General features: G+C 32.4%; 2 protein-coding genes across 2 annotated transcripts in view; one reads left to right on the top strand and one right to left on the bottom strand.

Annotated features, from left to right (window-relative positions):
* The window catches only part of LOC129228041 (tRNA-splicing endonuclease subunit Sen34-like), a 38,622-nt gene extending 29,712 nt beyond the window's left edge, over nt 1-8,910 (bottom strand). Inside the window, exons 1-2 of the mRNA XM_054862671.1 lie at nt 8,807-8,910; nt 4,077-4,293 (exon numbers count right to left, since the gene is read on the bottom strand). The gene's annotated coding sequence lies outside the window, so the exon portion shown is untranslated. The remainder of the gene's footprint in view (nt 1-4,076; nt 4,294-8,806) is intronic.
* A 237-nt stretch (nt 8,911-9,147) lies between these two features.
* Nucleotides 9,148-12,221, top strand: part of LOC129227434 (40S ribosomal protein S8) — a 31,360-nt gene continuing 28,286 nt past the window's right edge. Inside the window, exons 1-2 of the mRNA XM_054861992.1 lie at nt 9,148-9,237; nt 9,455-9,561. Of these exons, the coding sequence (XP_054717967.1) occupies nt 9,234-9,237; nt 9,455-9,561 (111 nt within the window). The 5' untranslated portion in view covers nt 9,148-9,233. The remainder of the gene's footprint in view (nt 9,238-9,454; nt 9,562-12,221) is intronic.

Below are 12,221 nucleotides of genomic sequence, written 5' to 3' on the forward strand. Positions count from 1 at the left end.
ATAATGAAAAAATTGCCTATCAGCAGCTGTTCCAGTGAACGTTCCTTTTCATTTTTGAAAAGAATCAAAAATAATTTGAGAAGCTGCATTTCTCAGGATAATTGACAGGTGTTTTCCCTTAATGACCATTGAAAATTCTGTGACATCAAACATAGATTTCGATTATTTGATCGATACATTTGCCTCTGTTAAAGCCAGAAAGAAGCCTTTTTAAAGCTTGATGTCAGAATTAGTAAGATTTTTTTTTTTTTTTGCAGTTTTAAATTGTTTTTTAAGTCTTTTTCGCCTTAAGAGGCAATTTTAACTGTGATTAGTTTGGTGACTATCAAGTGTTTGATATTCAAATCCTAGGTTTCTTTTTAAATGTAGTAATGTTCCTTTAAAATATAGTTTCTAGTATACTAGGCTTCTAGTATGAAACATTGACTTTAAAATTGTGCGGATTTTCTCATGGGGGGGGGGGCACCAAATTCTACAGAGGACCTGGGCACCAGTTTGGCTTGATCGGGCCCTGTTTCCTGCTTGATTGTTTATATATTTTCAATTATTTATTGCAATTTTTCAAAGATGAGTGTTTTTTTAGCTTTTTGCAACTTTTGATTACAAAATTTACCAAAAATTGGCTTTTTCAGAAAATGTGATGATATTTATTATAGTTGTGAAAAATACTTCAATGTATGATTGTAAAATTCTTGTAGAAATGTGCAATGATATTTCCAAAAGGTGTACCCCTTCAAAATAGCATGTTCCAATTTTGGAACATTGGCGCTTTTAGGGAGTCAAATTTCCAAGAAGTAAGTCGTTCGACTTCAAAGGGGAAATTTCATTTTTCGTAATATTTGTTTCTTTTTTCTTCTCACTTTGAATGTACTCTGATGTAGATGTTGGCAAAACTAAGTAAGTTTTTTGAAAGGATATGACGTTTCGTTAGCAAAGAAAATAATAAGTCTACTGTTTGACAGACTATATGGCTCCGAATCCACACCTGCTCGAACAGCTGCATTATCACGTGATAATAAAAAATAATATTAGTGAGCGTTTTATTCTTCATATTTTAAATGCAGTTCAATAATTCGCTAGCTTTGTTTTTGAGCGAAACGAAATTCTGTTTAACGTATACCAACTGTTCATAAATGTTAAAAAATGTCTACAAGATTTCTTACTGTAGAACAAGCTGTGTCTTATTTAGAGACATTGTCAGATTCGGATTTCCAGATGTTGATATATGCCAATTACCTCCTGATGAACCAGGCAATATCACTGAGGAAGAAGACATTCTAGAAGACGAGTTACAACCTATTACACCAATTGATGTATGTGGACAGGTGGACATTTTTTCCGCCAACTCTCGTGAAAATTTAACAAAAAAATCGGAGGAAGAACAAAGTCTGAAATCATTAGATAATAAAATTAAAAAGCGAATGAAAACGGAAAAAAAGAAGTTGGAATTATCAGGAAATAAAAGTAGAAAAAGAATGAAAATGGATTTAACTTGGGAGAAGAAATCTAATTTTCAGAAACTGATTTTGTCAGAAAGTATTGAACCGCTTCGACACCCATTTCCAAATATAGTGGATTTATCTCCAATTGATTTACAGTAAACTCCCGATTATCCGCGGAATAGGGTGGCATAGTAACCGCGGATAAGCGAAAACCGCGGATAATCAGAATAATAATTAAAAAACGATACTACTGTATACAATAGCTAAAAAATATGAATAACACTTACACATACATTTACATTTTTGTTAAAAACATAGCTACATTCCATTTGCTAACATTGAAAGTAAAAAATATACATATGTAAAATCTAAAAACGAACAATAACACGATCAAAAGTTTTAAAAGCATTTAATGACTGTTAAAAAAAATAGTGAAAAGACCCGCGGATAATCCGAGCAGCGGATAACCCGACCGCCGATAATCGGGAGTTTACTGTATTTTTTAAAATTTTACCTTTGCAGTGTGTTGAACACTTAGCAAATATGACAAACTTGTATGCATTACAAAAAGGAGAATCAATAGATGTTGACAGAGATGAAATCCTACAATTTTTTAGTTTGTTGCTATTGAGTGGGTACCATTCCGTTCCTTCTGAAGATATGTATTGGAGCAGTGCAGAAGATACATCTGTGCCAATTGTACCAACAGTTATGCCTCGAAATCATTTTCGAAAAATAAAAAACAACTTTCATTTGATGGACAACCATGAATTAAAACAAAATGACAAACTTGGAAAAGTATACCCTATTTACGAAGAATCGTGTAAAAACCTTCAACAATTTGGTGTATTTCATGAAAAATTGAGCATAGATGAATCTATGGTTCCCTACTACGGTCGGCATTCATTTAAAGTGTTTATTAGAGGAAAACCAATAAGATTCGGCTTCAAAATTTGTATGCTGTGCTCTTCAAGTGGATACCCATATTCCATGAAGATTTATTCAGGCAAAAAAGAAGGATCCCCTGATGTGCAATTAGGATTCGGAGTTGTAAATGATCTATTATCAGTTTTGACTGACACGTCTAAGCATGAAGTTTGAAGTATACTTTGATAACTTTTTTATATCATATGACTAAATTTCTCAGCTATCAAAAAAAGGTGTACGAGCAACAGGAACAATTCGTGGAAACTGAACTGGCCATTGTCTACTGAAATCCAAAAAAGCCCTTTCTAAAGAAGATCGAGGAAATTTTGACTATCGATCTGATGGATCAGTGTACATGTGCAGCTGGAATGATTATGCAGTGATTACAGTAGCATCTAATTATTATACACATGAGCCACTTGCATCTGTAAAACGTTACTCAATGAGCAGAAATGCAAGATAGATGTGCCACAACCTCATCTTATCAAGAGATACAATGAAGGAATGGGGGGTATGGACGTTTTGGATAAACTTTAAGGCAGCTAAAGACCTCATTTGAGGAGTAAAAAATGGTGGTGGAATATTTTTAGTAATGTTCTGAGTATTTCAGTTGTAGCTAGTTGGTTACTTCCTTGTGAGTTACACGAAGTCAAGATGAAGCATTTAGAGTTCCGAAGAGAAATAACAACTCACCTCCTAAGAAAAAAAGTACGAGTGGAAAGTCATCCAGGGCCTCGTTGTCATTTACATAAACAATCAAGAATGTCTGACGGACATTATATTGTATCTGCATCCCAAGGACGTTGTGCGGTGTGCAAAAAAAAAAAAAAAAACGACTAAGAAATGTTTCCATTGCGACAAACGACTTCACCAGCAATGCTTCCTTTCATATCATGGGCATTAGATATTTCTGTATTGGATTTTCTGAATTCTGGTATGTACATAAATGCAATTTAAAATATTATTTTTTCCATAATAAATTATGCTAAGATAAAAACCACATTCAAAACCTCTTAGTTTAAAAAAATTCTTTGAAAAAAAAAAAAAACTTCATGCAAAGCACCAATGTTCCAAAAATGGAACACACTGAAAAACATAGTAAAAAATTTTTTTCTGGAAATTTTATTTTATTTCTGTATTTACTAGACATAAACATAATTTCAAAAAATTACTCAAATTTGATCTTCCGTCAAATGTTCGGCGGTTAAACGGTTAACATACAATTTTTGCAATGAAACTAAACACTTTATGAAGAAGTGATAATTTTTTAGGTATAATCAAAATTGATCTAAAAAATAATGAATTCTTATTGAAATCATGGCAGGCTAATTATACTTAAAGACAAGAAGTCAAGAAAAAAGAAGCAGTCTTAATCTTGCGCAAATAGAGGCTTCTTCCTTGACTGTATGGTTGTTTCTTTGACATAGCCTGAATAGGGGAAGAGGAAATTTCAAGCTATATAAAACAAACAGCCCTACAGTTAGCGCAACAGTCTCTATTGGTGAATCTCGTTGCAAATTGGCATACTGAGGTTCAATGAGTAGGAGTTGAGAAAAAGAGCAGGGATACACACCTTATTAATTTTACTTTTTTAAAGTTACATTTACTCAATCTACAGATAATACACAGGAAAATATGGTAAATAAAACAAGATAATGATTCATATATCTAGAGCTCATGAACCAGATTAGAAGACTAATGAACTACCTGCTGCACTAAACAGTCTGAAGTCTGTAGCGCAAAACTCGAGATTTCCACTGCTATCAGAGTGTTTCACTTTCAATGGTCCAAAATATCTTTTATGTCTCAGGTATCTTCAGTCAAAACCCAGAACAAAGGAATTAATCACTGGACGTTACATCTTTCAGGAAAACCATTGCATAATGAACTGGATTCTGACAGTACACAACAACACATTGACGACCTATGACAAAGAAAGGTGACATCAGAAACTCACGTAAAAAAATAAAATAGCAGAGAAAAAATAATAGTCAGATTAACAGGAATTGGATATGAACCAATTACACGTTTAGAGTTTCTCCTACCACTAAAAACTTGGAATTTTCATTTCTCTTTTTTTTTTTTTTTTTTTGCAAAATAGTGGTTTATACTGTTATGGGAAAGTAAAGGACAGTATCTGCAGAAATGAGTTTTTGAAGGAACCAGTTTTTGTTTCCATACCAATAATAGGGAAATGTTAGAATTTTTTTTTTTTGAGCAATCACGATTGCTTATTGCTTTCATTTGACTGTTTTAATGTCCTATGATTTTATTTTCCCACCAGCACCCTCTGCAGCATCACTGTCGACCGGCCGTCTCACGATGCTGCTCCTCTAGCGAAAACTGTCTCCATGTTGCGTCAATATCCTACACTTACACGCATACATACAAACACATACACACATACATACATATGCCTACACACATACACAAACACAATCACGTACACACACTCAAACACATACATACAGACACCTACACATACACACACCTACACACAACTACCCACACACTCATGCCTGCACACAGACACAAATACATATGCCTATTGCCTACACACACATACACATCCCCCCCCCCACACAAACACTCTTACACACAACTACCCACACACTCATACCTGCACACAGACATAAACACACATGCCTACACACACATACCCCCCTACACACAAACACACATACCCCCCCCCCCACACACACATAAACACACGCCTACATACACACAAACATTCGTGATTGCGAAAAACATAATTTTAATTCAAGAAGCCAAAATTTAAATTAATTTATCTTTTTTTATTATATTTTTTTGTTTTAAGGTGAAACCGAATAAGCAAGCTTATGCAATAAAGCAAATGTACACTAATGGTAAAAAAGGTAAAAAAAATTTAAATTTGCAGATCCTTTTACCTTTCTGTGGCAGCATAGTAAGCACACTTATCTGAGCACTTTTGGGTGTGAATTGGAAAATTTTGATCTTAGTAAAATTTTATCAGTTGATCAAATTTTACAGAGAGTTTGCGGTTTTGTTGTAAGACAAGTAATATTTCTAAAAATCTACTGTGCACAGGGAGCTTTAAGCAAAAGCAAATTATGCACTTTTTAGGGAGAAAACTTGCAGGAAAACAAAAATGAAGTTCAGAAATTAAATGTTTGGATTCATACAATTTTGTGAGAATAAAAACTAGTTTATTTTAACTCTTTGAAAAACAAAAAATCCCTTTGAATTTAACCAATATACAATTTATTACTACAATTTATAACACAATTTTCTAAAATCTGTATAGGATTTGAGAAGCAAACAAAGAAGCTTACTAAAGTTTAGTGTTAGCATAGCAATGAAGTAAGACTAATGAGTTATAAACATAAACTGGACAGAAAGGCCCCAATAGGAGATCACTGTGACCTCCCAAAAAATCGGCAAATTTTGACTAATAATTTGAAAAATTTGAAAAGATAGCATTGCAAATTTTTTTCAATCTTTTTTCAATGATAACTTTATCTAATATGTCTTTCCATTTGATATAGGTACATGTGCACATTTTATCATTCAGAATTTCATTTAGTAAACAGACTTTCCCCTCATTGTAAAGTTTAGGTTTGGACGTCTGATAAATTGGATTACTTTCAAATCATGTTTAATTTTTAACAAATATTAATGATAAGACTTAATAGTCAAAAAAAAAAAAAAAAAAAAAAGAAAAACATATCAGCATTTATTATTTTTATTGAATACAGTAACCCCTTGTTATATCGTGCCTCATTACATCGCTAATTCGGATATATTGCGCTTTCCTTCTGTCCCCTCAAAAATTTCAGGTTTTTAAACTTTCTTCTAAATTTGAGGTCACTTTAGTATTAAAATACTTATAAGTTTCTCAGGAAAATTCTTTAACTTCCCTTTTTTGCCAAAAAAAAAAAAAAAAAGAAACAAGAATGCATTTAATTCTTCTGAATTCACTGCATTTTCAGCTATAACAGCCCAATTATAATATTTAGTGAAATAATGGCTCTTATTTTACCAAAAAAAAAAAAACTTTAGCATATTTTTAATTGTTTTTGTGCTATTAGAAAAATGGCAAGATAATTTTTTTTTGATGCATTATTCAAGAAATCGACCCAATATAAGAAAGAACTACATTTAATGTTAATTCACAAAAAAATACTTGAATATTATTTCAATCATTATTTTTAACAGCCTTGGTTATATTGCATTTTTTTGGATATATCGCTCTTTATAATTGCCTCCCGACAAGCGCAATATAACGAGGGGCTAATGTACTTTGCCGTAGTGAAAACAAAATTTTATTTTTAATTCTCAACTTTTCAAGAGCAAATTTTTAAAATTTGAATAATTATTCAGAGTATGCTTTCAAATTTCAGGCTTTTATCTTATCATTACAAATGAAAATAATTGGAGCTAACCATTAATATAAAGCACATGAAGAATATGCATCAATAAATTTGGGAACAAACGATTGCATTTCAAAAACAAAAGCAAATATGCACATTAAAATCTGCAAATAAATAAATTCATTGAGAAATTTTAACACAAGTAATATTTATATTTACATAATTTTTTCTTTTTGAAAATATAAATTTCAAAATGTTTAACAAATCATAGATTAGAAATCCAGAAAATCCTAGTTTCCAATAGTTCAGCCAAACAGGAAATTTTGGGATACCCCCCCCCCCTAGAATGAGTTGTAAATACAAATTGTAGATCATAATATGGTAGTTTATTTTTATGTGTATAAGAGCGGTTATCAGTGGCATGGCCAGGGGGATCGTTGGTTATACCCCTCCCAGTACGAAACTTAAAATTATATGTATGAACATACATGCAGACCTAAAATTGCGCTTTTCAGCCTTCAAATTCAAAGAATTTCATATGATTCCCCATCCTCCACACACATGAAAAATTTACCACTCTAAGCCACTAGCCGTAACAAACAAAAACTTCGAAAAGTAATTTTCGGCCGCTTGACTGGTTGTGTGCATTTAAGATTCTAACATTTATTTTTTACAATAAAATTATTTAGCTTACAGCCGAACAAAATGAGACAGATAAACAATATCAACTAGAATATAAAATCAACAGAGGAATTGTAGGAGTAGCATTTCAAGAGAAACTAGTTCTAGACTGTGTTAATATATGACACTAAAAATGATAGAGTTAGTGATGAAAACAGAATGTTGAATGAAAAAATAAAAGTTTCTTTCATGTAGGGAGATTGGAGAGAGAATACAATTTTTTGTTTTTTTTAATTTATTTATTTATTTATTTTTTAACTTTAACATTTTTTAACATTAAACAAATTAAAAACATTTAATGATTCTTTTAATTGTTTGGTAGATTGTTGGGAGTTTTTAAATTTTGATGGATTGGCTCTTGTGCCAAGATTTTTAAAAACTCACCACAACCAACAACCAAGTTACAGTAACACCAGGTCTGTCATTTAGAGGGGCCAATTGCAGCCCTCGATTTAGGTAGTAATGCATTCCCATGTACAGGCATGCTTTTTGCTGTTTTTGACATGATATTGGGGATATTTCGATAATTGGGAATCTGGCGCGGTCGTCTCATTTTTGGCGTAAATAATTTTATTTTAGTAACCCGGCTGATTTATAGTAACCCTATGTGAATAGACGTTTCCGATTTCTTTGTTTTAATCTGCAAAGAAAAATACCTCTCGCGCAGGCGCTGGAGCCAAAAACTGACGCCAATGAAGAAAGATCGCCAGGTTCCCAAGTATCGAAATATCCCCACCCGGAAAAATCTGAATGACGGACCAGAACAATTCAGACTAAAAGTGAAACTAAAATAATAATGAATAACATCAACATTAAAGGTTTAATCAGAATATTGAATTTATAAAAAATCACAAAGACAGAATTTGAAAGGAGCATATTAATGATTAAGATTTTTGTGCAGTGGGTAAATTTTGTGCATTTTTCTCTTTTTTTCTAACAATATCTGGGGGATATTTCGATAATTGGGAATCTGGCTATCTTTCTTCATTGGCGTTAATTTTTGGCTCCAGCGCGAGAGGTATTTTTCTTTGCAAATCAAAACAAAGAGATCGGAAATATCTATTCACATAGGGTTACTTTAATCAGCAGGGTTACCAAAATAAAATTATTTACGCCAAAAATGAGACGACCGCGCCAAATTCCCAATTATCGAAATATCCCCAATATCTGCAAACCCGAAATATATTAACACCTAGTCTTCAGGGAAAATAATCAGGATTTTGACAAATATCCCCCACATACGGTAAAATGACAGGACGTTTCAAGAGAGTACGAACTAACAAAAGCCGGGTATATTATGTACCCGGTTTTAGCACTTCATCCAATATATTCATTCGTATACAAAAGACCAGAAACAGAGTGGTTACAATAGTTTCACACTTTGTCTAGGAATGCATTATTTACTTTCATAACAGCCTTGATTAATTTTAAAATTCATTAAGTGTTCATTTCATTTACAAAAAAAAACCCAAAGAAAGAGAAAAACTCGGAGATTGTTTACAATTTAGGGGCTAAAGCGTTGCCAAATAATTAATCGCAAGACAAGGAATTTAAATGAAAATTCTGATTGACACTTTTAAGTCTAATTCACGTTCACTGTAAACAATAAATACGGTTTGAGATCTAAAATTTTTAGAAAAAAAATAATAACAATTTATTGATTGTTAAAAAGGCAAATATTTCCTAGGCAAAAGAAGTGGAAGAAAATTTCATACTCCATGGATTTTGTTCTTTGCCCATAAGTGGCCGAAGTTTAATGGCAACGCTTCATTTATCTTGGCAACAAGTTTATGCTTAAAATTTTGGTCGGCGTGGGGAATTACGTTCCATAATGGGTGAGTTAATAATCTATTATAATCTGATTTTTTAAAGCATTTTATTCATTATATAAATTAGCTTTTGGTTTTTTTCTTTATTCCTAACTTATGTAAGCATCTATTTTGTAGAATTCTGTATTAGTTTGTCCGTGTTAAATTTTTGTTTAGGTTCCACTTTAGTGACTATGTGCGTCAAAATGGATTGAAATCTCATGTTTTTTTATTTTAAAAATAGGTATTTCACGCGACCATTGGCATAAACGAAGGAAAACTGGTGGTAAACGAAAGCCCATTCGTAAGAAGAGGAAGTTCGAATTAGGACGCCCTGCAGCTAATACTAAAGTATGTCTCGTATTATTAATCCTTGTTTAAGCTCTCGTGCCGTTTGTTTATTAGTATTGAACGTTCTATCGTTCATTACTTCACCTGATTGATAACAGCTTAGTGCATGAGGCAAATCCTTTTTCACCATGCCGATAAATTTTGATGCTAGACCTTAATTCTGAAGCTAAGCTATGTCAAAAAAGTTGTATTTTGAACTATCTTATGTCCTAGAACCATGCTAATATTATTTGTTGCTCTATGCTGATATGTATCGGCGAACCCTGATAATGTCCATGATGAATCATTTTAATACCATCTTTCGGGGCTGAGATTTGTGATGCCATTTTTGTTTCTGAAGCTTACCATAGTGCTTGTACTTTTTAAATTGCATAAATTACCCAGTCTTGTATTATCAATCCTTGTTTGAGCTGTTGTGCTATTGTTAATTAGTATTGTACGTTCTATTGTTTATTACTTCACCTGGTTAATAACATAGTTCTTAGTGCATGATGTAAATCATTTTCACCATCTTTCGGCTGATAAATTTTGATGCTAGACATTTTTCTGAAGCTAAAGCTATGTTAAAAAAGTTGTATCTCTTAAAATGTCCTAGAACCATGCTTTTATTTGTTGCTCTATGTTGAAGGCTATAATGTCGGCATGTTCCATGATGAATCATTTTAATACCATCTTTCGGGGCTGAGATTTGTGATGCCATTTTTGTTTCTGAATGTTACTATGGTACCTGTAGTTTTTAAATTGCATAAATTTCCATGTCTCGTATTATCAATCCTTGTATAAGCTGTTGTCCCGTTTGTTGATTATTATTGAACATTCTATTGTTCATTACTTCACCTGGTTGATAACATAGCTCTTAGTGCATGATGCAAATCAATTTCACCATCTTTCGGCTGATAAATTTTGATGCTAGACATTTTTCTGAAGCTAAAGCTATGTTAAAAAAGTTGTATTTTGAACTATCTTATGTCCTAGAACCATGCTTTTATTTATTGCTCTATGTTGAAGGCTTTAATGTCGGCATGTTCCATGATGAATCATTTTAATACCATCTTTCGGGGCTGAGATTTGTGATGCCATTTTTGTTTCTGAATGTTACCATGGTACCTGTAGTTTTTAAATTGCATAAATTTCCATGTCTCGTATTATCAATCCTTGTATAAGCTGTTGTGCCGTTTGTTAATTATTATTGAACATTCTATTGTTTATTACTTCACCTGGTTGATAACATAGCTCTTAGTGTATGATGCAAATCAATTTCACCATCTTTCGGCTGATAAATTTTGATGCTAGATCTTATTCTGAAGCTAAAGCTATGTTTAAAAAAGTTGTATGTTGAACTAATTATGATATCCTAGAACCATGTTATTACAGTAGACCTTCATTTTATGCGGGAGTTACGTTCCACGGAAATGAGTCGTAAATCGAAACCAAGTTAATTGAGACCTAATACTGGTGTTTAAAAATAAGAGTTCGGTTCCATAGATAAAAGAATAATTCTAGTGATTAATTGTACTTATATTGACTTTTAATGCACAATGTGTATGTAGAAAACATGAATTAATTTCATCTTCTGTTTATAAAAGGGAGCTGGCTATTGGCAGTCGTTAAGAATTTTTTCTTTCTAATTCTCTGCAGAGCATTAACGCATCCCTGATCACTTGCATCATTTCCACGATAGAATCTTCATTCGCTAAGAAATCAGAAGGATCATTTCTATTGTCTATTAATGGTTCAAAATTTTCAGTGCAAATGTGTTTGGTTGTGCGTTACCAATGTTGCTATCCTCGTTGGTTTTGGCCTCCTTTGTCACTCCTAAAAACTCTTCTTCCAGTTAGCTCTGAACTGCGGGAGTTTAATAACTTCACTTCTGGAAAAAGCTCTCGAACCATTTGCGTAAAATGTCTCCCGTGGCCCAAGCTCTATTATTAGCATGCCAAAATGCAGTTGATAATGCATAATCTGCAATCTTTAGGAGTTTGGATTTTCAAAAGAGAGAAAAATTTTATCTGTTTGCTTTGCTGCATATGCATAAAACCAAAACTTATCCGCATAAAATAAAGGTGTCAAAGCTTAAACCGCGTAAAATAGACCTGCATGAAACGGGTGTCTACTGTATTATTTCTTGCTCTATGTTGATGGTTATAATGTCCAGGGTTTCAAAATATCATACTATTTTCAAAAATATCTGATGTTTTAATATATATTGAATATTTTGATATTCAGTCGGACCTCCATAGAACGAATTAGTAAATTGCCAGAAAAAAATTCGATATATAGATACAATCTTATTTTATCCGAAAAACCTCCTAAAGTACTGAAATTAAAGCTAATTTTCGTGTAAGAAACCTAATTTATACAAGCATCTGATTAAATGAATGTTAATAATTAAAAAAATGACAGAAATTATTTTTGCGCTTTCGTACATCTTCATTCTTCGGCAATTCACCTTGATCCGCAATATAAGGGAGATTTTCGTTTTGACAGTGTAATCGAGAGAAAAGTAAAAAATCATTCTACCTAACTTGAATGATTTTTACTGAAGCTAAAAAGACTAGGAATAATAATCAACAGAGAAAAGGGATAACTTGAAACTGATTTTACAGTGTTACTGGTTAAAATTAAGATTTGAAATAAACTTGATGGAATTTAAGAACTCT

This window comes from Uloborus diversus, chromosome 8, assembly GCF_026930045.1.
Source record: "Uloborus diversus isolate 005 chromosome 8, Udiv.v.3.1, whole genome shotgun sequence".
Classification (NCBI taxonomy): domain Eukaryota; kingdom Metazoa; phylum Arthropoda; class Arachnida; order Araneae; family Uloboridae; genus Uloborus; species Uloborus diversus.